Genomic DNA, 27,727 nt, shown 5'->3' on the forward strand with positions numbered 1-27,727 from the left:
TACTTTTATTAATTTTAATGTTTTACCTACGTGACTTTACCGAAAAAACCTAAGAATATGAATCCTTGCATTCACGAAAGCTTCAAATCTAGAAAGAAATGACCAGATGATTCTCGAAAATTATTACGTTATAATAAGTATAACCCGTAAAAACAAAGTTTTTCACTATAAATCCTTTATATGCGTGGCAGCGAACTTAATATAAAGGATTTAAAAATATATTCGCCTGTGGAGGACGCGGGGATCGATCCCGCGACCTTTGGCATGGGAAGCGAGGGCGCTACCAACTGCGCTACTCCACCACGGCATGTGGAGGGGTTACGCTCTGGGCTCTTACACTCTGACGTTCAGCCAAAGCCATGAATTAGTTCTATTTGAATATATGTAAAATACATTTTTTTTGCCTAAAAAGTGTAAAATTTTGGGAATTTTTTTTCACGAACAATAATTGTCTGACACAACGAGTCTGTGTGCAAAATGTCAGCTCGATTGGATCACGGGAAGTGGGTTAAAAAACGACCGAAAGATTTGCACGGTCCTAAGCAAGCAAGCAAGCACGCGAACTTAATATAAAGGATTTAAAAAAGAAACGCCTTCCCCATCACCAATCGATCGTGAAACGACCCTCCGAAATAACGCTCATCGCTCCGCACCACGAAAGCCCACTTTGGTAATCGGCAAACAACAATAAACGCATACGAGAAGACCGCTAATCTAAACCAGCGGTACTAAATCCAAACAGCCGAGCGAGTTTCCGTGATTGTGCCGCTGATGCAATAGGGCTGTGGCTTCAAACGTCAAAAAAAATGACTCGCGCCCAATTATTCCAACGTTGTCAGCAATGAACAAAAGCCTGCGCGCAACACCAATGCAAGCTACATTCCTTCATATTGCTCAATTAAATATCCGCCCCTCGATTTGTCATGAGTGTGGGTGGGTGGGTATGAAATCTGCAGAGGCGGGGATTTTCGAACGAGTTTTTGCCTGCACGAGTCGATGAACGCAATGAGTAATTTGCAATGCCCCTCTCCCTCCCTCGTCTCAACGCAAAACTGGACTCCGCTAATTCGCGTCGGGCGCGTGAGCGTCTCATCCTTGTCGAACAGCCCAAGGGCGACCAGCGACGAACATCGCGGATGCCCTTGAAAGCCACGGTCCCATTAAAATATTTGTTGTTTTCGTAGGCATCGACAAAGGTTCATATTGAGTTTCTAAAATTGTAAAAGCTCCCTTCTTCCTAACTGCAGAGCATTGAGCTGAATTTGGGTAAAAGTACACGTGGAAAGTTGGGTTTATGCCGAAAGCTAAATTGTGCAATTCTCGCTTGTGCCCAAGTTTGACGTATTACGTGACACGGGTGCGCATTCACGATTACAAAACATTTCACTCACCAGCCACCTCATACTGCAATAGCAATCTACACAGATTACCGTATAGCTTGCATCAACAGTTACCCTGTGCGTGCAGACACACCCACAAGCACTGGGACGAGATGGCAGTGACGCAGGCACGGGGTGGGGAGGCACTGCACAACCCAGCACAAAAGTAGCACAAGTCTCCAAAGTGTGAGAATGCCCTGACAAGCCCAGTTGGCAAGTGCTGCAACAGTGTGCCGCCAGCCACCACGGCTGGCACACAGCCTAGCCTAGCAGCGGGCGAGGGCGCCATAGCCGATGCACACTGGCGGCGCTTTTGCTCGGCATGTCACTCCCTGTCACGCTGTCACGCTGTCACCCTGTCACACGATATGTGACATCGGAGAGGCGGCCGGTGGCAGGGCACCCCACCAAAGTTGGCCCGGAGACCCGTGTCGTATAAGCGGGCAGATTCGAATTGGGGCCAAGGCTGCTCGCAGTTTTAACGCCGAAGATTCAAAACTGCAAATGAGAACTGGATGCCAGTTGAAAGTCACCAACCACTTTTAACCGCATGGAACCAAAGCAACGCGTGGTCGTTCACCGCGGGAGCTTTGATGTGGTTTAGAACAAGAGATGAGAGAAACTTCAATACAAAGAGCCAGATTAAAAAACAATGATTTGTCACGGGCATACACCAGGATCGGCTTATGATTCTAAGGATTTCAATTTTAATGCACATGAAAACGAAAATAAGCAAGGTGGTTGTTTACAAATAACATCCTTTAATGTGACTAAGAACCACAATTGAGGAATTTACAAACGTTAATTTATGTTTATGCATACAACTTAAAGGGAATTACGCTTCAACATGATGAGCATTTTTCAACATTTTCCAACGTAATTGGTCGGCACTTCTGGCCAACGACATCTCAACAACACGACAGTGAGGCTGTGGGGGGGGGGGGGGGGGTGCAGCAAAATGATACAGCCGAGAAACCGCCCCGACTGAGTGGAAATCTACAGCCACGGAGATTCATCGAACGACCTAATCGTGTTCAAACAGAGCAGCGGGTTTCATAATTAGCTGCAATGCACTAAAATGACACTATTCCCAGGCACTTATTTGCAATTACAACTTCACACCAAGTGAAGCCTTGTCCAATATCGTGGCATTAGGCAAAAGGTTCTCTATAAGATGCTGCTGCACGTAGCAAGTTGCCCCGAAGCCTTACATCATATCAGCTGTGCGCTTTGGCTTAAATCTGAACATTTAAAAAAAGATTTAAGAATGAATGACATCCCGCTATTAAAAGCAATCAGCAGGCCTATTTAAGATCCCAGCAACAATGGCAGGACATTTTGTAACCGATTTTATAAACACAGCACTGTTAATGCCGATTAAAGAGGTAACAAGCCGAACCGTAAGCAGTTGCATAAGCGAGCCAAGCTTGGTGACCTGATGACACTAGCATTGCAACACTCGCCACAATGGGTAAATTCCGCGCGTTAATAATTACAGCCTTTGGTAATTCTCAGTTTTCGCAAAGCACCATGGCGATGAACACATTGCCATGCTGGCGAGAGGAGAAACACCAAACCAGTCACACCACTGGAGCACAAGATTCCGAATTCATGAAAGCTTTGCGTGTGCTAATTGGTTTTTTACCCTTCTATCTGGCAACAAAACTGACACCTTTTTACAAGGAGTCATGTTTGCATAGACCGCAATACCTGCAGTCATAATACAAACAAAAGAACATAACTCTGATAATGTGCACTGTCCTTGAGACTAGACTCTAAGGAAAGCTGTCTCGGGTGTGGACCAATCAACTTCAAGGACAGTGCACATTATCAGAGTTGTGTTTTTTGTTTGTATTATGACTGCAGGTATTGCGGTCTATGCAAACATGACTCCTTGTAAAAAGGTGTCAGTTTTGTTGCCAGATAGAAGGGTAAAAAACCAATTATCATATTTTACTGGCAAATGAGGTTCCCATAGCATTGCGTGTTGAACTTCTTTCACACCGTACCTTGCCAATCGTGCTAATTAGAGGTGTGGAGGACAGACAAATCGGTGTTGGGGAAGGACAACTGCGGGCAAGTGGAACAGTTGTACAGGTTAATTTGTACACTTTTTAAAATCTTAATTATTAAAACTGGCAGATAAGTTTACAAGAATAGAGGGAAGTGCAGTTGCAGTGGTTTGTGCACTGCACTATGATTCCCGGCACCCCGAGTTAAATTCCCAGTCGTAGCTTACATCACTGATTGATGGATGAGTTCACCCTATATTATCTTGCCATTTCACAAAATCAAACTGACCAGAAAAGGTAAAGTATGGGAAAACAACCCTTCAAGTATGTGTGATGAACTTCTTTCGCACCGTATGTAGCCAACCACGCTGATCAGAGTCTTAGAGTCGCGGCATCTCTTCAGAAAGGTGAGAGACTCGATTAGCTGAGCCTTCTGAGCCTTCTTATCCCGGAGCTTAAAAGCTCCGGGATAAGAAGGCTCTGTCGCCTCGACGGACCTGGTTTTCACCTGAGGACGGTTGCTTGCGCTGTGGCTGAAACGTCGTGAGAATTGTTTTATTGTTTTATTTTTATTATTTTATTACTTCCCTTCTACGTGACTTTACCGAAAAAACCAAGAAGAAAAAAAAAAAGTAATGCCTGTTAAGTAACACTCATATTAATACAAGCCAAAATAATAAATGTTTATTACCCACAATGGCCTTTTAATCTGCGCAAGATCAGAGCTCCTGCTGTCCGACTCGCGTTGTTCCATATCTAAACAGCACACAGGGCTTCGTGTTCGGGAAAAAAAATCGCCTTTTATTTAGATCTCTTTATGAACCCACAAACCAGCAAGGTACCAACACACACCGTATATTACATGACGACAATGTGAACACTGCTCTGGAAAATTCGCTGCGGGGAAATCTTTCGGAACGGCCTTTGAAAGCGTTACTTCTTGTAACGTATTTGACACGGTCATCCTTGTAATTATATATATAAATGACTTTTATATCGCAACCTTATCCGAGTTAACCCCATGTCATACTGCCCCCACCCCTTCTCCAAGGCAAATCAGCACGAGCTGGCACAGATATGCTCGTCATGCTATAATTTACGTAAAAAAAAAGAAAGTTGCGTGACCTTCTCCGCACACCCCCCGCCCCCAACACGGCAACGGGGGAGGGGAGGCTACTGCTTCGCCCCGACGCTGCTCTTCTCCTCCACGTACTCCAGGGCCTTTTGCCGAACGCGCTGCACAGACGCGGCATCGCCGTGCTTGCGCTCGTAGTCCAAGTAGCGTTTGAAGAAGAACTTCATCCGCTTGGGCGAGAAGTTCATGTGGACGACGCGTTCGAACACGGCCCTGCACGGTGAACACGACGCACACGCAACAATGTCATGACATCGCTACGCCTCCGATGAGAGCACGGTTGGCTACGTACGGTGCGACAGAAGTTCAACATGCATACGTACGACAGCACGAACATCAGCTCTTACGGTTAAGCCAGGTACAGAGTCAAGGTGCGTGGGCCCTGCAAATTGCTGGCTCACGCAACTGGTGGCGGAATGGGCTTCCACTGAAGCAAGGGTGCTCTAGACAGCCTCCCCCCCCGGATGGTATTTTTGGCCTACTCTTCCACGCTGGCCAGATGTCGTGAAAGTGGCGAGTACCCACACCGCTACACCCCACGGCACGCGACTTGCCGATCGACTAACTTTGGTGCAGCCATTTATACTGCAGGATGGACGGGAGGGGGGGGGGGTGGAGGTGGAGGGAGGGGGGGACATTCAATGGCGTTTGAACGGATTATTTACAAGTGACATCCATATGTGCTTAAAAGCACACATTGCAATGTTGCTGCATGTGAACGAGCGGTCATGTGATGTTTGGGGTGCGTGAGGGGGTGGTATGTAACGTGCACCACAAAACTAAAATGCAGTTCTTGTTATTTTGGAATATAAATTATAAAGAGTTTTTGAAAGAATATGTTTTAGAAGGATACTTATTAAGAAACTCTCAGATTTGGAAGCTGTTGCAGAGCAGTTCAAAGTAACATTGCACTTAAAATGTAAGGCTGTAGTTAATGAGTTATTCACTAGAAATGATACAGTAATTACCTAAGTTACTCACGACTCAAGGTTCATTTTGCACTTTTCCACATTAAAATACATTTCACTCACATCTGTGTTAAAACCAGAAGGGCTCATTACTCAGACCCAAAACCTTATCCTGCAACGTTGACTCACACTACGGGTGACTTTCACATCCTGGGGATGGCTCAAATGCTCGATGAGGAACGTGGCAGCACCAGCTACACCGATGGCAAATGGGCACGTGGGTTCACAACATTTTGATGACCAACGTAAACAGCGTGTGCATCGTCAGTTTCGCGGAGTTAATCACACAATGGACAAAAACGTGCGCCGCATGGACAAAGCTCTGAGCCAATGCACTATGCAATACCAGCGCTTCCTGAAGAACTGATATCTTTTCTTAAGTCAATTGAGCAAATGCGACAAACCGACAGGCAGTGGGTGAGACAAAGAGACAACTGTAGATTGGCTCTGTCATTATTACGACCTATCTGTAGAGTGCAGACACGAACGCTCATTGCTGCCAAGTCTGCCTCACACATATTAGACGCCCACTTTGACACCATGGGAAACCCATCAGTTTGCCAAATGGTAACAATAATTCAAATATATATGATGTGAAAACTCAGAGACATATAAGTGCAGGCCAGAAAACAAAGTCTCAGTAACACACAAAACGTGCATTGCATGACAAAATCTCTCAGCCAATGCGTATAGCAAAACCACCAATTACTGAAGAACTGCACTGACGTGGCAATTTATGTAATGATGTTTTTTTATTATCAGTTATGGATTTGAATATCTAGTCACGATTTGTGCTGTAACATTTAAATATGTTATAAGTTTACATAGGCACCTATTTGTACAGTGCTATTTGTCTGTGTGGTTATGTCGGTGTTGATACATCCTTTCATTTATGCTGAACGTGCCAGCATTTTAAGCATTTAGATTACCCTCGTCAGCGACTGCATGAAGCAGGAACTAGTATACACGCAGGTCAACAATGTACAAGTCCTGTAATGCAATTCGACAAACATCAGTCGCAGAACAAGAAAACAGACACATTAATATCTGGTCCAATTATTTCAGGTTTTCATGTTCCCAGAAACTAAATCTACACGATTGCCATTTTTTATGTAAAATAAAAATGATCCGTCTACGTGTTCTCTCTGTAACCGACAAAACATGTTTGTGGAACTGCCGTACATATTAAAAGTATCATTTATAGATATTTCTCAAAACCAACTTTGCAGGGATGAGTTTCCTAACACAAAAACAAACACGTTTGTTCCGTGTACTCGAATAACTGGACCCTGATTAACCCGCCCACCCCAGCAATCTCTCAGCGACGCTCCATCTCGGAAGCCATTTGGGGTCTGTGCGTGATTTTGCAGTCAATAAAGTCTGACGAGTAAACAAATGCACGCTGGGCAGTCTTGAATGTCACTGGCAAGATGCCACCACTGCAATAAAATTATATTACACATACCCAAAACCAATCTGTGCAATGTCACAAATGCAGCCCACACCCATATCGTCACCACGGATGTGTGGAATGATGCTAATGCCATCATCAAGAAACTCCATCACAGAGACCGAAATAATGAATGGCGATGATGAAAGGTGAATGTTTTACAAGAAGGTAATCTAGGTGGGCACACCCTACTTTTCAAATTATTCTTGCGTTAAACATTTTTGTTTCAGAATTTTTGCTCTTGGAATGAAGCGACTCGCAGGAGTATGTACGCACCAAATAAGCACAAGGTAAAAGTAGGGTACGTGTACCCAATAATGGAACACGCTGTAAAACTCCCCACAGTTTATATCTGCGCTTGCGCTCGTGATCGCCCGTGTCCTTATGGAGCCCAATTCTCCCGTTTAATCAACTCCCTTGCAAAAAGAGATGATTGCTTCGAACACCTTTTCTCGTTCCGAGACAAATGCGAGTTGCAGGATGGGTGTCCCGTTCACCACTGAATCTCAGAACGCACAAGCGGTTCAGCGTACATTTTATTTAGAGAGGCGTAGCGCCGTTGTTTTTAAAGCCATTTTACTCACGGCAGGGAACTGCAGCTACACGACCGCACTCTATGATAGCTGGCTCCAAACTGTGCCACACACGCCCTCCCCCGCATGGCCTTGTGGGAGCCTCGGAACTGATAGTTATTTATTTTTCTTCTTCCGGTTCTGTCCCGATGACGTACACGGACGTCATCGGGACAGTAAAGGGTTAACAGCATCATGAATGGCGAACTAATGGCCCGACTGAAGCAGTGCAGAATTATTCTGCATACACAAATGCTGTCAGACAGGCCGATGGACTGAAATGTAATTAAACTTTTTTGCAGAGGGACAACCCCCTGCCTTATTTGATACCCACAATCAATCATGACTGCGCATCATGATGTTTTTAGTTTATTTACATGATAATGCCAAGTAGCATACTAATGTGTCTTAAGAAAAGAGTTTTAAATCAGTGCATACTGCTGGCTCTGGCATAGGAATCAGAAACATGGACACTGATAAACGGAACACAAAAGCAGAACAGTGGACAAAGACGCATGGAGAAGAACATGCTGGGAATTGCATGGAGACACAGACAAATGGATCAGGAAAAAGACACAGACATGACATTGACAACGCCTAAAAGCAAAATGGGATTGGGCGGAACACATTGCGAGAAGAGATGACGCCCGACGGACCAGGCTTGTGAAAGAACGGCAGCCACAAAGATGAGAACGCATCCAAGAAACAACCACTGCAGAGATGGAGCCTGAAATCAGTTCAGCTGCAGGAGACGAAAGAGGTAACAGCACTGGACTGCGAGGAACGGTAATGGCCTGGGAAGGCCTTCATCCAGCCGTCGATACACCATGGCTGAAAATTATTTCCCGACAGCTTGGGCGCTTGCACGCTGGAACAAAGCATTCTATCTCTGCGCGTGCCGGTGAGCGGTGTGTGTGTGAGAGGAGGGCGCTCATGTTAATCACTTGCCGGATCTGCTGTGCGGTGCCATGCTTGGCCAGCATGTCAATGTAGATGGACCAGATGTCCGTGCGCTTCGGGTAGCTGCTCAGCGTGCTCTCAAACACGGCCACTCCGTGCTCCACGTCACCCGAGCGGAAATCGAGCTGCGCGAACTTCACGATCACGTCCACGTCTGGGTCAGGTTCAGGGAGGGGGTGGGAGGTGAGTGGGTGGACAGAAGACAGCATTAATAAATAACAGTTCAAGCAACACAGCAATGTGCACTTTAGGAAGAATCGTCATTGAAGACGATCTAAACAGGGGCACCGATCGGAATCAGAAATCTTGATTTAGACCGGAGGAATCTGATGAGCTAAGAAGCTCTTTTTCACAGATGTTCAGTCGGGGTAGGTCAGCAAGTTACAGCAAAACAATACAAAAAAAACCAAAAAAACGATACATGAGTGCAAAAGAGTAAAGAGGTTAGCAAGACATGAAAAATACATTAATACATAAATAAAGTATATAAGTAAATTTGTCTAAGTACATGTATTCCTGACAATTTTTCGACGTGAAATGCAAGGTAGTGGGGCAAGGCAGCTAAACAACAACAAAAACAGTCCCAGACCACACCAGGATAAATCAGTCTCCATGCGCCCGAACCATTGAGACCTTGGGAGCTAAACAGATTTGAGCCTGGATAGTGTGTGGATGGGTGGCCACGGTGCACAAACAGGTTGTCAAAGGGCTTGCGGCCCAACGTGGAGGGTGGTACAAAAATATGATTGCGCTGGGCTTGTAGACTCTCATTGTCGAAGCTCCCCACCTTCACCGACACGCACTGACCAGGACGACGGCGGAGTATGGTCAAAGAGCCCCCCACGTGCCGTGAAAGGGCGGCAAGGCACACATTCAGCAGTGGACTGACAAATGGTCATGTACAATCAAGTGGAAGAAAAGCACACACTTGTAAAGCAGCTGAATGTAAATGTGATACATTTCATACGGTGATTTTCACAGCCACAACCTGTTTGTTAATTTCTTCCGTTCTGCAAATATACATTGTTTATCCACCCAATATACCTACAAACATAATATTGATATCAAACGGAAGCCCTCCATGTCTATTCGTGACTTTCGGAAAGTCTATTAAATATTGACTTTCGTGACTGCAGGAATTCATATTTTTAGGGTCTTTCGGTAAAGCCACGTAGATAGAAAATTAATAAAATAATAACAATATCACGACGTTTCGATCGCAACACAAGCAATCGTCATCAGGTGAAAAATATAGCGGGAGAGTTTCTGAGGCAGGAAAAAAATATGGCGGAGCACTAAGGCAGGGTGTTATAAAACCGAAACCTTTTCACACTCTGCCTTAGCAGCGCTCCTGCTATATTTTTCACCTGATGACGATTGCTTGTGTTGCAATCGAAACGTCGTCATATTGTTATTATTTTATTATTTTTCTATCTACGTGGCTTTACCGAAAGACCCAAAGAATAGGAAAGTGTATTGGCTGGCGCTTGTATTTATTTTAATATCAAGATTTGAAAGTTCTCTTTTTACCCAATAGCAAAAATTAGAGGGGGGAAGAACTGCCAGTTACGAGCCACACTGCTCCCTGTGAACGCCCACGACATCACAACCTCCGCAAGGCGACCTCATCATGCCTTACAGACCACCCAACAACAGACTGATGGCGAGATGGTAGCTTGCAATGAGTCACTCAACCAGCAAATCGAGTAAAGAATGGATTCTTTGTCTCAATTTTGACATCTGCTTTTGTATTCTTTGGCTTTATCGGTTTTATTTGCACGGTTTTGTTTGCTTTATTTACCTACTACCAATAATAATGAACACAAATTAGTTTAGGAAAAAGGAAATACCTTCACAACCAGTAAAAATAAGACTTAGTGCACATGCCAAAGGTTCTACCGGCAAAACTAAACAAATGCATTGAAGATCATAAGAGCAAAGGGAGAATCCTCCCAAGCCATTCCAAATGGCTGCCTTGTTTCATGTGGATGCAGAAACCAAAGCGCACACAATGACCTATTTTGGGATGATGAATTTAGAAAAGCCTGGTTAAACGTTACCAGTTAATGCTGACACACGGTTATTATCGTATCAGCGACGATCAAACCATTGCTGAATGAAGGCCTCTCCCCTCCCCTGCTATCAATGGATTTAATCCTAATAAGTCGAGCAAAAATAAATCTACACCAAAGCACGTGGTACTCGTCCTCCTTGTTTCAACCAGTACAATGCATCCAGTCGCATGTTCAATCATGCAGCATTGCTTTTTTTTTCCTCCTTCCCCACAAAGACCCGTGCGTTATAACCACAACGCGCCCGCAAATATTTTGCCGGGCTTTTGCACAGGGGCGGTCCCCGCCACCTCGGCTCGTCGTGTACAGTAACACTACACTAGAGCAGGAGCAGCAGCGGCAGCAATGGACACGGCGCCAATTGAGACCCCAGGCACGTTGCTCGCGTTGTTATAGCCGTCGCCGTCAAGTTCCAAGAACAGAAGCAAACGCGCGCAAAAAAAACAACCCAAGAGATTATTTTAAGAAACGCTACGCGCCTTGGCGGCATTGTTTACCGTTCGCTGCCAGCGGCGATTTTTGCCGATGACACTGCGAGCTTTGCTGCTGCCGGTAGAAACCGAGCGCTGCCGGTAGAAACTGAGCGCGGCGGTCGAGCTGATGATGGGGGATTTGAAGGCTTTCCTGCCATTGTGTGACGTGCGGTGCCAAAGAACCCCCTCCCCTTCCCCACAAGTGCTCTGAGCAAGCGGTTCGGATTGTGTTTTCTACCTCTGCCAAGGACCCTTTGGTTGAGGTCACTCGATGGCATGCGAACCCATGCCAAACACACACAAATGCACCAATAAAACCATTACTTACTCGTTAGTTTAACATTGATTATAAAACGATAAATTAAAGCTGCATGGAGGGGGGGGGGGGTGAATTGTTTCTTTGTATGTCGGAAAAAGTGGCTCCTTTAAAGCCCGAAGCAAAGAGAACTGTCAATGAGCATTCAGATGAGAATGGAAAATCACGAGGGGTGGTGGTTGTGGTAACCCACATGCAGTTTAGTCCAAGTTGACGTAAGCGTAGCCCTACAGCAGAAATAGATACTAAAAACCAGGATTCCAATAACTGTGGCTTACATAGTTGCATGAAGTGCATCTGATGAGAGGACTAAAAGTAGAACTGAAAGTCGCGCATTTAGTTGATGGTACAGGAAATGAGGGCACTTAATCCCAATAGCCGCCATTCGCCACTAAGTGATGGTGACCGCCTGTGCCAGGCCAGGTGCACTCTGAGGCCACGTGAAGTGTCGAAGGCTCGCTGATAGGCCTCCAAGACAGACCCAGGTACCATGAGTTGGCTGAGTGAGATGACTGGTAGATGCACCAGCTGTACCCCACTAAATACACCCATGCACATAACGTTTGCATTCCCTGTGCTCATATCAAGGCCTCACGAAAAAATAAATCATTAGGTCAACAAAAAACGACAATCATTAATAACCTTCAACACATGGAAGTGTCAACATCTCATCTGAAAACAAGCTGCAGTTGCTGCTGCATCAGCTTTTATAAGCAAATATCTAATTCACAAGGACGTACAAAATTGCAAAGCCAGAAGAAAGATGCACATGGCGTGGCGCAGGCCAAATTTGTCAAGTGAAGATTTCAACTTGCCTAGAAAACCATAGGATTTGTAAATATACAATATGCAAAAACATGTTTTAGTGTGTGTTAAAGGGTTATTTTTTGTTTTCTAACATAAACAAAACTCCTAAGGAATGTTGGCAATTAAAACTAACAATGCTCAGATCTGCTGTCATGTCGTGACTCACGACAATAAGCAAGTAAAAGCTGGTTTGTTGCAATCAAGTCATGGACCATTGAGCCAGAATGCTTCTCTGAGTGATGTCAAATGCTCTCAGTCCCCCTCTGCAAGAAAGGACGCCGCCCTCACCCGCCAACAATCTACGGTTCATGGTGAACAAATCAGTATACAAATGAGGGCACCGCGATGTATTTCAACCTCCAGGGGCTGTGGAGGGGAGGGGCGGCCGAGCGAGTGGGAAGTCGAGCATTACTTGTGTGCATGTGTGTAGGCGTGTATTCAAGGCGACGGTAATGGTTCGCACACGCTGCGATACAAACCCGGTAACCCGAGTTTTTATATTCCCTTGCACAACTGACATCGGTGGCGAGTGATAGCTGGACCGGTCCCTGGGCCTCGCATAGGCTGACGAAGCCTTCAATGAGTATCTGGCTCCATGTGCTAAGATCATCATTGGGAGACAATGCAGCCGGGTGTGGTGCTCGTGACACCAATCACAAGTGCTCACTGTCAGCACTTGCCCAAGCAGTCTGTAAGATTATATGGAGGTCTTTGTCTTAGTGCATTCAAGAAACAGACCAGAAAACAAACAGCTTTTATCTTGGAGGTAACTCCTCGGCTGTAAATCGCGTGCTTTCTCACATGAGCAATACGTTTCGGCACCGAGAAATTAAACTTATGGCCAGGAGTACCATTACAGTATTCTGGTGACATCACTCTTCAAGAATTACATTTTACAACGCGGTTATCCAATTGGTGACAAACAGATGCCACGCGGTGAGATTAAAAAGCAAATTCAACGAGACAAGGGACCTGGAGACAAGAAGAACACAAAAGTGATCACATGCAGAGACGATATGAACTCACGAAGCCAGATTACATATTATCGAGGCAATGCACTCATGCCGGATAGTGTTGGACACTGCCTAGGAAGATAGCTTATTCTGGGTTAGATCTTTCTAAACGCAAGACCGCGTGGAGGAGCGGTAGTGTAGTGGTTAACGCGCTGCGCTACGAACCCGGCGACCAGAGTTCAATTCGCGCTCACGGTCGACACCAGTGACGATTCTTTGAACCGGTCCTGGGCCTCTGCTAGGTCGACTCAGCCTCAAATGAGTACCTGGTGCAGTGTGTAAACATGGCCACTAAGGGGACAAAAGCGGTCGGGGCGTGGTGCTGGCCAACCACCTCCTCCGTGTGCCATGCCGGCCTTTAACAGGTGCTCGCTAACAGCACTTGCCCCGACAGTCTGCTACAGCCTATACACGGGTGGAACCTGTTTGCCTTTGTGTGTGCGTGCGAGCGTACGTTCTCGTTCGGGCAGGCTCTTGAGCGCGCGCTGCATGAGGCGGCGGGCCGAGTCCGTCTGTCCGCGCTGAACCAGGAAGCTTCCATAGGCCAGCCACACGGCTTTCTCCTGCCGGAACCGGCGCAGCATCTTGTTGTAGAGAACGTCCGCTTGCTGCGGCACCCCACGGTGGACACAAGGAGGAGGTGCAGTTATCGCCGAGATGCTCGCAAGCTTAGCGGTAACATCGCGCTCGCCCCCCCCGAGCTCTTGATTTAACCCGGTTCGCAAAACACGATAGAAGGGTACCATAAGCGCAGCCCTTAATTCGATAATGTAACTTGTGAATTATTATTTGTATCAATTAAGTGGACCCAATAACACTGAGTCGCAAATAGTTAATGATATTTATAGAGCAGCTAAATGCAACTGCGTTTCAATGTGCTGAAATACCACATGTTAAAGTTGTGGTGCATGCACAGAAATGTACATCTCTTTTGTCAATCCACTGTTGGATGATGGCCCTCCCAATGCCATGCACCGTACACGTTGCCAACTGTGCTAATCGGAGATTCGAGCCATCCTCCCTCTTAAAAATACACATTTATTTTGCTTTGCAGTGTGTTTACGATTGCGGAAAATGTGCAACGAAAATGTTCATCAGCAGAGCATTTCATATTTTTACCGCTCGCAGTTTTCAACCTTCGTTACCTGGAACTTGTCCGAGCCGATGTAGATCTGCGCGAGGTGCTGGAACGCCTTGAGCGCGTCGTTGTGCTGCACGGCACGCTCGAACGCGCGCATCAGCGAAGCCTCGTCTCCGTACAGATTCTCCAGGTTCAGCAGTGCCACCCACACATTCAGCTTCTCCTGCTCCTCTCTGTAATACATTTCAAGTACAAATGTTTTCATTACACCAGGCAAGAACTCAAAAGAAGAGCGATTGATTTGTAACCGAAATAACAAAATCAAAACAAGGCAAGTATAGTACAGCGATGAAGCAAATGGAAATCGGCGCAAAAACTACTATGCCACGTGAGAACACATTAATAATGAATTATCATAAATAAATGTTAAATAATTAATTGCCTTTGGCATATTATTTTCAGACTGATCACAGTTAAGCACGCAATTATTTTTAACATGCTAATGATATGTTCAGATTCAGAAGCTCAAAGAGAGCGGAAAGCCACGATGAACTCGGGTTCTGCGCGAGGGTTGGCATCAACGCGAATGAATCGGCCAAGTGGACGGAGCTCATAAGGATCCCAGCGGAAATCTCCGCATGCCATTGCTTTTCATATTTTTCCTCATTTTCATTCTGCCATTAAAGGCTTTACCGTGCTTAAGTTTTTGCCGAATCTCGAGATGCCTTTATGCACTTTATAAATTGCAATAAAAAAATGCAATCGGTTGCAAAGCCCACGATGCAAGCATTTCAAGTGTGTGCATGAGAACAGACATGCTGCTATGCATACCCTGGTTTTCGTGGTCACTCGTAATACAAGTCAAGTTTTATGGGTCAGGCCACACATTTAGCATTTATTTTCACAAGGTGTCATCGTGCACTACTCTGCGGGCATCTTCAAGAGTTGAAGCACATGGACTAACTCGGGGTTGCAAATTGTCAAATGCCCGTCCATGCAATATTTCCCAGAAACCAAAATATCGCTCTTTGGATACAGCAGCCCCTGCCACGAGACTCAGGGGCCTGCCCGACTCTTACCCATTTCCCTTGAAAAACACTTGAGCAGGAAAAGAGAGAGACACGGCCAACCTCGACTTGACCCCACATCCCGAAGGGCGCACCAGTAATCCCGCGCACGATCCCGGTCGGCCGCTCACCTGAAGGAGATGGTCTTGAGCGCTCGCTCCGCCACGGCGCGGGCCCTGTCCACCTCGGTGGCCTGCAGGTGGAACGCCATGTACTGCAGCCATACGAGCGAGCTGTTGGGTGAGCTCAGCACCAGGCGGTCAAAGTCGTCGACTGACTGCGGCACGCGCGACGGGTCAGCCAGCCGCGCCTCCAGCTGCGCCAGCTCCTTCTCCTCGCGCTTGCGCTCGGCGAAGGCCTCTTGCCTGTTCTTCCGCTGCTTCTTCTTCTGCTGGCCCTGCTCGAGGGATGGAGAGATCCGCCGTTAGGCAAACGCACACGGAGATGCGCCAGGTTATTCCCTTAGACCAGGGGTGGGTAACCGATCGGCCTCCGTGGGCTGTATCGTTTCACAATCTATAGTTATTATGAATCTATATTTGTTTTAGAGGGAGGCCACATGGTAGTTTTATGCTAAAGTTCTTATAATTACCCACCCCCTCCCACCACCAAACAGGTTTGCAGGTATTATTTATAAGCACCGATTATTTATCTTGACTAAATTGTACGTCAAAATACGACGACGTTTCACTGAAACTGCTTTGAGCTTCATCAGCTAATGAAACTCGGAAATCACGCGAGGCTGCCTCATCTGACTGTGCTTTAAAAGTACCTGCTCTGACACCACAGACTGCCAAAGCGTGGGTCCATATATTGGCATTATGATCCCAGGTGGCTGCTGGTATCATGCCAATATAATTACACATCTCTAAAAACAACTGCAGTGTTTGCCCTTGAGTTTTGATTTTATCGGCTCGCCGGCATTTTGTGCGATTTACCGCTGTGTCGGCGTCATCCTCGTCGCCGCTGGTGTCAATGCCGCCTCCCCCGTTGCGAGCTCCCAGAATGCCCGTTTGCAGGGAGGCGAGAGAGGCGTCCCAGCTGAATGAGCCCGGCACCTGCAGCCGCTCGAGGGAGGCTGCGCCGCGCTCCGCCTTTGCGCTGCCCTGCGCGCAACAACAACAAGGTCAAGACGTCGCCGTTGCAAAAGCCGAGCGATGCCACCACACCTTGCAAATGCCCATCTCCCGTCCACCACATCCCGCAGCTGCCACACACGGTAGACGCGTAACAACCTTCAAGGCCCGCCGCCTTCAGCGTATCCCGCCACCTGGCTTTAGTCTTCCCCTTCATCACAACTCATGGCGGCGACGGCGGAGTTTGATTAGCACGGGAGAAGTCTCGCTGAGTCTCGTGACTCCTCCTCAAGGGAGTCCTCTGCATGGGGTATGTGAACAAATGGCTTGAGGGTATTTTGCTTCTTCAGATTTGGCATCTGAAACATCCCCATATGTACGTATGCCAAACGCATTTCTCAATCAATAGTCATGTATTTTATGCCATTAAAATGGGTCGCGCTGCGAGCTGTTGGATGTAAAAATGCTGTCTCCAACTAAAAGTTAGTCTCCAGCATTCTTTTTACATTTTTGGTTCTGAAGAAGACATTACATCAAATGTTAGCTTCGTGTGTGTATATATATCAGCACCTGGACATTCTCCACTACAACAACTTCACCTGCACACATGCAGGTATGCAGTCATAGAAAAAATATCACAATGGAAAAATAAGCAGAACACCATGCAATGTTTCCACATACAAATATAAAACTAAATACCTAGTAGTCAATCCCACTTTTGGCCTTCCAAACCAACATTAATAAGCAGCATTTGTTTAATCAAACAAAACTCTGGACTGGTTTCAACCTTCTGGCCATCATCAGCAGTCAGGTTTGTTAAACAAACGATGGATTACCACGTGTTTTTTTGGCAAGAGCACTCCATGCAAACTACGAAACCTCTGTTCAATGCAATTGCTTTTACCCACAATGCTCCACGGCGGTGCATTAGTGAGTTTGTGTACTGCACCGCAAACCGATCATTCGTGGGAAAAAGATGACGCCGAAATTAAATATACATTCTACATTTTGAGATTTAAAAAATCTAAATTTTCAAACCTTCTTCTCGGTTTCACTGTCATCCCCGCCCTCTCGGAAGTAAATCTCAACGCCGCTGTCCGTGCACTCCTCCGCTTTCTCCGTTTCTGTTTTCCTCTTTTTCTTCTTCTTTTCCTTGAAGAATACACAAATCATCGTGTTAATTGCACAATCAGTAAGTTAAGAGTAATCAGTCTAATCCAAGCTACGGTACCACGCCTTCTTACATTAGTTTGCTTAAAACAAGGCACATCACCAAAAACACGCGGCTCATATTTGAGATAGAAACGTATCTAACTAGCCTGTGGATCCCGGGCTTGGCTGCGTGGCACGAGCTTGAAGCTTCATAAATGATAAAAAAAAAGACTTTAACATCACAGTCAGGCATTCTGCCATAGCACTCAAATGTACATCATTGCACGCGTGTATAAAAACACACAGGTGTCGTCACAAATGATGTCATGAAGGGGTCATAACGACGCGTTTTGACAAATGTCGCCTTTTCCTCCACTTATCAAAGCTTCTAAATGTTGGGCCCGACAGTCTGTGCCGACACACAGAAAAAAAAACAAATCGCACAAGAGCCGTTAGTCGTTTGGGCTGCATCTCTCCTTTTAAAGCTTCCGTGCAAGTCGCACTGCCTGCACACTCCGTAGCGATGCCACCGACTTTCTTTAATCCTAAATTTGAAACTTTCGTGACTGCAAGGATTCATACTCATAGGTTTTTTTCGGTAAAGTGACGTAGGTAAAAAATAAAATTAATAAAAGTAAAATAAAAAATCACGACATTTCGGAGGCAACACAAGCTTCCACCTGAAGACGGAAGCTTGTGTTGCCTCCCAAACGTCGTGATTTTTTATTTTACTTTTATTAATTTTAATTTTCTTTTCTTTAATCCCCTCGCTCGGGATTTTAGCCGAGCGTGGCTGCACGGCCTTCACCTCAGGGACCGGCTCGGCGGTATCCGCCTCCGCCTTCCTCTTGCGAGTCTTGTCTTTGTCGTCATTCTTCCGCCACAGCCTCAGCCCTATCGAGCCCGGGAACAAGTCCTTGCCTCCCGTGTCGTTCGGCAGGGAAGACAGCTCCACCCTCTTGGTCTCCGCGTCGACGCTGCAGTGCGGAGGGGTAAGACGCAAAGACGTAATAAATATATATACGTGCTGAAGATCCTGTGGCGTTATTCTAAAAACTCAACCAAGCTAATTAAATGTTATTTCTATTTTACCAAGTAAGGCCCACTGAGCTATATAGCTATTTTCCAGAAGCGACTTGGCCACAAATGATAGCTCAACGAAGTGGCGTATCACGTGCAAATGTATTGCAGCCAAATACTCTAAATGCCTAATTTCTAAATGTGGAGGGAAAAACCGGAGGATCCGGAAATAATTCCATGTGACCACGGGGAGAACATGCAAACTTCAAATATACCGGCGTCAGGGTTGGGATTGAACCCACGAGCTCCTGCAAACCAGGTGAGGCACCGTGGCGCTGAAAGAGTAGGCCATGCGTGCCCAAGTCAGTACAATTTTTTTTTTTACTCTACGGGCACTTTGTAAATCCATTGCTGATGGTCAAATTTGGAAAGTTAATCATGTAATGCGCTCTGGCAGCGGGGTTGCTACCACTGTTGGCTTTTCAACTGTTACCTTGTGTTGTCAACGACCCGCTCCGGAACACGCTTTTAACTTTGAAGCCCTGACTGATCATCTGTTAAAAAAGAGCTTTATAGCTCATCGGATTCCTCCAGTATAAATATTATGATTCTGACTGAATGGAATCCCATACATTAAGAAATAAAGGAAAATAAAAAAATTGTTGGTAAATTGTGCCAAATTCTCCGAACTCAACATCCCGTTAAATTTTTTTAAAATTTAGCATTTACAGTTCATTACCAATGTAGGCCCTCCCATGCTGTGCGAGTTGCAGGGATTATTATGGTTATTTAACTAGGAAAGCTTCACTGAGTCTCAACTCTTTTTCATCCCAGTCCTGCCAAGCTTTTGCAGCAGGGGGCGGTGATTGCTATGGAAATTGAATAAAAGCTTTGACCATATTTCACCACGCTGGTCAGTGCAGGATATGCGGAAATGGGCAACATAGCCGTGGAAGCACAGAAGTACGCGATTTTGCTGCACTGTAAATTGCCACACACAACATGACCCTGCAGCTTATAGCACACCTGTTGCGCAAGGTGGTGGTCCATCCAAGTGATGTTCAACCCCTCCCCTTAATCTCCAAGATCAGGTGCATTCCTGATAGCTAATATAATCATTACCAAACTAAAATTACCTGAGATAAAAATAAATATTTGGCCATCCTGCGTTGGCGGTGGTACGTAAGCACAGATTAAAACAAATAAACCAACACATTATGGGACCTCCTGTCAGAAAAATTGCCTCAAAGGAAAACTACATAATTAGGCAATATTTCGGGCATTTGGAAACGTTAAATGATGCAAGTGTTTACATTTTATATTATAATTTTCCTAAGATGATTATAGACCAGGTAACATTGTTATAAACCAGGTAATACTAAATTTACAAGAGTACTAAGATTGTTTGCTATTGTACTGGCACATGCATACACTCAGACTTCAATGGAAACATTACCTGAGCACTTTCACAGAGATGAGCCCGCCCTTGTGAATGTGCCTCTCCATGAGTGAAGAGTCACTTACAAAGTACTTGGACAGGTTGCGGAGTGAGATCCGGCCCATCACGCACCACGACAAGCTGATCAAGCGACACAAAGACAAAGATCACTCGTAGAGCCTAATAACAGACTTTTGGGACAGGTGTTGTTAGCGAGCACCTATGAGAGCCAGCACAGCACAATGAGGGTGAGTAGCCAGCGCCAGGTCCGGCCACCTATATATCCCCTGTGCTGATGTTTACACACCGCACCACGTCGTCATTTTAGGCCGAGTCAACCTAGCGGAGGCCCAGGACTGGTTTAGATAATCGTCACTGGTGTGGCCATGAGCGGTAATTGAACTCGGGTGGTTGGCTTCGTAGCGCAAGTGCGCTAACCGTTGTGCTGCCGCTCCCCACACGGAAGACTAAGGATCCCACCGATAGCCGTAACAAAATGTTTGGACTAGTGCTGTTAGCGAGGACCTATGAAGGCCGGAATGGCACACGAGGGGGTGGGTGGCCAGCGCCATGCCTGGCCGCTTTCATCTCCCAAGTGGCAATGTTTTTAAACATCGCACCAGGTACTCAGGCTTGTGTCGACCTCGGGGAGAACCAAAACCTGTTCAGATAACTGTCACTGGTGTTGGCCATGAGCGGGAATCGAACTTAGGTCGCAGGGTTTGTCGTACAGCGCGCTAACGCTACAGGACCGCGCCCCACACACACCGAAGCACAACGCAATGAAGCACACGATGGATTAAGTCTTGAGAACAAAAACTTGACTGCATGCAGGAAAATATATTTCAAAAATAAGTGCCACCATCAATCTTGTGTCTGAGTATTGCCTTTCAAAGTTTAGCCTGAAGGGTACAGTGCTGTTTGTGCAACAATATTTACGACTATAATAAAAAAAAAGAGAAATCATGCATTAGACAAAACACGTGTCTTTTCCTCTTTAAGATAACGCATGCGTTTTAATGTATCAGTTTTGAAGGAGAAATTTCTCAACAAGAATGTAAAAATGTATGCTGTAATTCACGTGACAAAATAAAAATGTTGAGTGCACTTTGACGCAAGCACTTGGGTGCCTCCCAATAGGGTCCATCTAGTCACGTGCCCCAATCTTATAATCACAGGAAGAATGCTCACTTGACCAAGACTTGGTTGTTGACAATAGTGTGGACGTAGCCACGGATCACAGAGCCCACCGTGAGGTCCTCCACAGATGACAGCTCCTTGTCCTTCACCACTGCCTCTTCATCGCCCGTCGGCGGTTTCACCCTAAAAACATGAACGTGGAAAAGCCCATCACCGCATTACGTATGTCCGTATGTTGAACTTATTTTGCACCGCAAGTAGCCAATCGTGCTAATGGGAGGTGTGGGGGCAAGGAAAACAAGCAAAACACAAAAATCAGTTCTAAAGAAACGAGTTTTCAATCTAGATTTCAAAGTGCATAGCTCCGAGTGGCTCCCTAATATGGTAAGGAAGAGCATTCCAGACGGCCGCAGAAGCGCACCTGAAAACACTTTCGCACGTCGCAAATAAGGATTCCGCAAACGAGCGTCGCGACGAGCAAGGCTGTCTCAGACACACAGAACGGGGTCAAAGGTGAGGCTCCCGTGGGGCGGAACGCTCGACCCCAATCTGGATACAGCCACATTCTCAAACGTGATTTGTACTGATAGTTCCAAGTTAATGTACCGTTTTATTGAGGGACTAATGTGTGTTATCTTGGTGTGGTCTGGGACTGTTTAGTTGTTGTTTTTGCTGTCTTGCCCAAGCTTGAAAAATCTGACTTATATAATGAAATGAGCAATCACTTATTTATTCATGTACAAGTAGTGACTTGCATACTTTTTTTCCTCTATTTTGCACTCCTATCGCTTTTTTTTATTGTTTGCTGTTGAAACTTGCTGACCCACCCATAGCTCATCGGATTCCTCCTGTCGAAATAAAGTTTCTGATTCCGATTTGGCCTCACCTGGAATCGCGCAGCGAGAGCATGACTCGCATCTTGCCTCCGTTCTCCAGCACACAGCACGGCACAATCTGTCCCTCCTCGAAGGCGGCCAGGGGCTTCTGCACGAAGGAGTCGTTCAGCTCCGTGAGCGAGACCCTGCCCGTGTGGCCCAGCGGTAGCGACAGCAGCAGGCCGATGCCCGGCTGAATGCACTTGACGCGTCCCAGCGTCAAAGTGCCAGGCGACAGCTCGTACACACCTGCGGTGCATCGCGCGCAGAGACGGAGTCACTCACCCATGCGCTCGTTCACCGTTCTGCTTCAGCCTAAATGTGCATGCTGTGCTGGCAAGTGGCTCCTGGGAGGTTCAGGGGTCGAACGTCAAGCCACAGTGGCCAAGATCCTGGGTTCGATTTCAGCCGAGCGGCTTTAATCAAGGTCATGTCTCCGTGCGTTAAATTCTGGGTGTCATGATGGTTGTGTGGCATGTGTCATGGTCTGCAGGGTGAACATACCAGAGAGTGAGAGACTGAGCAACTCCTGCTCCACCTTGCAAGTAACCACGGTGGCCTGCACGGCGCATCCCACGCGAAACTTCTGCAGAGGATTATCCAACACCTGCGTCGCAACAACACAAGGTTTATCGTATCAGTTTCATACACGATCACATCAAAAGCTGTCAAGTGAGCTCTGAGTTCCTAAGATGAGGATGTCAAATTCATGCATCTATGCGCGTGCTAAATTTAACATCAAGGTGACAGTTGCACCGAGGACAAACCGGTCCCCCTTTTTAAGTAGGGTACCTTTTTAAGTAGGGTACCCAACTACTAGTACAGCAAACATGTGATGAAAGTCAACTACAAGTGTATGAAAACCTTCAATTAATACATTAAGGATTAATACCAATTAAACGTTGACATTTAAACAGAACTAAAGGTTACATTGAGATACATGTTTTCAAAGGGTTATCTTGTGCTATCAGTGATTTCAAGGGCTGGGTTGTGTAACAACCACCATGCCATGTCCCTTTGCTACACCGGGCGCTTGTTTTGTGTGAAACTGCGGTGGGAGAGGGCTACATGTAATGCACAGGTGAACATCCACACGTGAACATCCACACGTGAACATCCACACGTGAACATCCACACGTGAACATCCACACTTGAACCTCCACACTTGAACCTCCACACGTGAACCTCCACACGTGAACATCCACACGTGAACCTCCACACGTGAACATCCACACGTGAACCTCCACACGTGAACATCCACACGTGAACCTCCACACGTTAACCTCCACACGTGAACCTCCACACGTGAACCTCCACACGTGAACATCCACACCACCGAACAGCTCAATTAAACGTACCGAAATTGTTGACGGTTGTCGCCGAGCGTGCAATGACGTACGTTTACCATCCCTGACCCCGTGACGACCCCCACCTCGGGGGGTCAATTATAATTTTAGTGAGAGCAACATTGTTTGCAGAATTCACACTTAGATCGTAATCATGTGTGCTGAACTTATTTCGCACCGTACGTAGCCAACCATGCGAATCGGAGGTATGTATGCATGTTTGTTGAACTTCTTTGGAGGTGCGGAGGAAGGACAACACAATCTGTTCTCAATTGTGATTGAGATTCAATATAAATCACGCAATTACAATTATAATGAACCCCAAATCTGCTGCAACTCCTTAACACACACACGCACAGACAAGGGCGTAAGCAGATAAAACGGCGGATTCCATGCTGGCCGCAGATCCTTGCAACAGAAGCAGAATCAATCGGCAGCGAAGGGGATCTGGCAGAGAGTGTGCGCACCTTCGGCTTGTTGCTAATGAGGAGTTGCTCCACACGTCCACTGACCACGGCATTCACGTCCACCCACAAGGCTTTCCGATCCTCCTGGTACTAAAAGGAACGACGACAATACAGACACGCCACCGATTACCGGTCACAGCCGAGCCACGGCTCTCGACGCGAACGAAGACGCATACACGATCGGCAAGACGCCAGGGAGAGGTTAACGTTGACGAAGCAAAGGAGGTGAAAAGTCAGTTCTCAGTTGGCAGGATTTGAATAGGCATAAAGCATACGAGCAATTGGGTGGCTCTGCATCGTTCGGAGCCTTTAGTTTACATGAAACAAAAATCAGATCCATTTCCAAATCTGATGGAATGCTGATGCACGGACTCTAGAAAAACGAAAACAAAATATTTACCATTATGGTTTCATTACATCGGGGAAAGCAATCGTGTTGTTGGCATACCTTGTTGACAAAGCAGGTGATAGTCTGTCCGGGTTGGTAGGACTCAAGGCACTCCTTGGCTGATCGGATGCAGTAGTCTTCCTTGTTATTACTGTTCAGTTTACTGCACAGCAATGACAAATGTAAAAAAAATGTCAATCCAGAATGCAAAGGAAGCTTGAATACAAATAATTGATTAAAAAAGAAATGGGAAACATTGCTTCCATTAAATGTAATTTGTGATAATATTATGCAGTTATATGATGGGATTTGACCTTACCTGGGTCTCATTGTGAGCTCTGGCAAATGTATTACTAAATTCTGATGCGTGATGGGTAAATATCTGCAACAAAAATAAAAACATTCCATTAAATTGCAACAGATTCTGAAAAGTCATTAAAATGCATCTAAAGAATTCAAACCCCTTCCCATAAACTTCAAGTCATTTTAAGCAAATATAGATTGTGTGTGCATATACACAATTTTACTCCCAATTGTGATGTTGCCATCACACGTGAGAAAATAACCATTTGAAACTCTGGCGGAGCAACCACTCCATGTGGTTGAAAATCTTGCGGCCCAAGGAATATTCCACAGAACGGCTACCGAAATCCCTTCAACACACATCGCTTAAGTGGAGCACTGTCAACAAACCCCTGCTATGGATAAATGTCTGTATGGTAGTAAAAAAATTAAATTCTAAGTTAAAATATAGCCAATTTAAGCAACAACAAAAACCCACCAAATACACATTTAATATAATGGGGCTTTTTTGTCCACTCATCAGTAATTGGGCAGAGGCAATCAACTCACTACAATTGCGCAAACACGGTTTAATCACAGGTGACTGAAACTCGATCCAAACCGAGGATTTTCAGTGATCCCAACTGATCACTCCGACCACACAGCCAACCCAGGCCCACACGTATTAACTAGCGGCTTCACGTCTCACAAACACACACAACACACATACAAGACGATCCCCCCCCCCCCTCACTTGTGCGTCTTGATCTCCTGGCCACCAATCACTTTGACGGCAACCGTCTCTCCGGCCTTGAGCGACATCGTTGGCTTCTGTCCGGTCGTTGCCTCGTCCCGGATCTCCGACACGTGCACGCGGCCCACGATTCCGCCGGGCAGGGTGACCATGGCGCGCATGCCCCGCGACGACTTCACCGTGCCCTTGTAGACATCGCCGAGTCGCAGCGCCCGACCCTTCACCGCGTCCGCTCCGTCGGTCACTTCGCCGCCCTCTTCACTCACAGACGCCATCCGAGCTCTCGTCCTGAAAGCGCTGTTGCCCAAGTGGCCGGAGTCCGGCGCGGCTACCAGGACACCGTCGTGTTCCTCGGGGTCGGCGCACTTCACCACGACCTTGAGCTTCTCCCCCACCCTCAGCCAGCCCAAGTTGGGGCGCAGCATCTCGTTCAGGTGGTTGGCCAGGGGCAGGAAAATCAGGTGAGAGTTTTCTTCCACCGACGCGACGGCCAGGTCGCTGCCGATGAATTGCACCGTGGCAAAGTAAACGTAGCCTTCGCACAGCTGCGCAGAGGTGGAAGAGAGGAACGTGGGTAATGATTAAAATCGATTCTTATGCTCATAATACGAGCATCGAATCGAGTGCGTAAGGCGAATTTGTTATTTTGAGAATTTCCATACGTTGCATGTTCAAGTAACAAATGTGACGCAGCAAACAGGACACACAGCACAGAAACAATAATGGTGAATACATATATATTACAGCCCTTTGTCAATCCACTGCTGAAAAACGGCTCTCCTATGCCATATCATGGTTTTTTGACCATTTTTCAAGATGCTTAGTGCGGGTTGGTAAGAGGACATTGCAGGGTAAGACTGATCAGATACTACTCGTCACATGTTAACCATCGGCGTGATAATTTTTATTATGTTTAATTTTTATTATTTTATTATTTCCCTTCTACGTGACTTTACCGAAAGAACCAAGAATAAGATGTTAACCATGGCTGGGAACTGAACTCAGTTCACTGGGCTCAGAGTCCAGTCGTGCACAAACAACTGCACGAATGCCCCAACCCCACACAATAGAAACACAACAAAAATAACCATTCCAAATCGAATTCTTCTTCCAAAATGTGCAATTCATCAAATTCAGGAGAGGGAGGTGGCATTAATCGTTACCACCTCCTGATCACCTAATAAAAGCGGACAAATGAATTGGTCGTAAAAGAGGAAACACGCTGATGTCGAAAACGAGCTCGTAAAACAAGAGTGTTGATACATTAATGGCCACTTTAAAAACGGGGAAACTTCAGTGGGAGTATTCCCTTGATAAGTCTAACGTTTTCTTGTTCAAGTACGCTTACGTTTTGCATGACAAAAACAATGAATTACAAGTCGGTTTCATCCAAACAGAATTGCAATAAAGTACACACACTTAATTTTGTTTATTACCAAATGGGTGGAGCAGTGGTTTGCGCTCTGTGCTCTCAGTCTCATTCCTGGCCATGGCTAGGAATGATATCTGAACTGGCCATCGACCCACACTGACCAGCATGATGAAATGGCCAAAGAACCCCCATAAACAACAACGCTGTGGGGAGGCCTTCATCCAGCAGTAAATTCACAAAAGGACTGTATGTGTGCAAGCTTAAGTTAATTCAACTTTCTCACAGAAACTGTACGAGTGTATATTAGAAATCAAAAAATTACTGCACCCACAGCCTGCAGGCAAGTAAACTTAACACATTGCTTGACTAAAATGTCTGCAAACCAGCTGAGTGGCACAATAGCCATTGTAACTACACCAGAGAGATCGCAGCATTGATAATCCGCAAACACCACATGGCATCAACCCAACGTGGTGGCTCCCAATATGGCCGTACCTGTTTTTGCTTTTTTTTCTTTCGCTTGGGCAACAGCTCGGACTTCAGGCTGACGTGCACCGTGGAGGCGAGAAAAGTCCACAAACAGCACCCGGGCGGACACCTCCTGCCCCACGGTCAACTGCTGGCCTGCAAGAAACAGAACACGCTGCACGACCCACCACACAACGCATCGCGTCCACCAAGAACGCACTACCACCGCTAGGCCATGTCATCCCCCCATTCTGCAGGTGAACCGTACATTCATTAATCTTTAAGACAGGTTTTCCCAAAAGCCAGGTCTCACAATCCATCAACATCAGCATTTGCCAATCTTCCCTGATCAAATAAAATGCTTGCACGCTCTACGCGCTATATTATAAACATGTCCCAAGTCACGTAGAGAGCCCGGAATAAAATTCACATATTTTTCGGGATATACACCTACACACTACGATCACCCTACTTATTTGAATCAATGTTTTTGCATCACATGGCATATGCTCACCAATCAATCGTCAGATGTGTGCAGTGTGAATACACTGCCTTTAGGAGTTTGGAATACACTGCCTTTAGGGAAAAAATTGTGATGTTTCACCAGGTGAGAAAATTGTGATCAAAGCCACCGTCAAAGGACT

At 46.1% G+C, this 27,727-nt stretch overlaps 1 protein-coding gene across 1 annotated transcript in view; it reads right to left on the reverse strand.

Moving 5' to 3' along the window:
* Positions 1-2,119: 2,119 nt before the first annotated feature.
* The window catches only part of PDCD11 (programmed cell death 11), a 42,003-nt gene continuing 16,395 nt past the window's right edge, over positions 2,120-27,727 (reverse strand). Inside the window, 18 exon segments of the mRNA XM_061556470.1 lie at positions 2,120-4,739; positions 8,465-8,630; positions 13,612-13,765; positions 14,303-14,471; positions 15,437-15,702; positions 16,244-16,411; positions 17,420-17,533; positions 18,342-18,510; positions 20,010-20,132; positions 21,183-21,314; positions 22,018-22,255; positions 22,511-22,613; positions 23,820-23,909; positions 24,268-24,370; positions 24,527-24,589; positions 25,244-25,788; positions 27,111-27,185; positions 27,187-27,239. Coding sequence (XP_061412454.1) covers positions 4,565-4,739; positions 8,465-8,630; positions 13,612-13,765; positions 14,303-14,471; positions 15,437-15,702; positions 16,244-16,411; positions 17,420-17,533; positions 18,342-18,510; positions 20,010-20,132; positions 21,183-21,314; positions 22,018-22,255; positions 22,511-22,613; positions 23,820-23,909; positions 24,268-24,370; positions 24,527-24,589; positions 25,244-25,788; positions 27,111-27,185; positions 27,187-27,239 — 2,906 coding nt within the window. The 3' untranslated portion in view covers positions 2,120-4,564.

The sequence above is a fragment of the Lethenteron reissneri genome, chromosome 22 (genome assembly GCF_015708825.2).
Source record: "Lethenteron reissneri isolate LAM-NWPU_2019-01 chromosome 22, ASM1570882v1, whole genome shotgun sequence".
Classification (NCBI taxonomy): Eukaryota; Metazoa; Chordata; class Hyperoartia; order Petromyzontiformes; family Petromyzontidae; genus Lethenteron; species Lethenteron reissneri.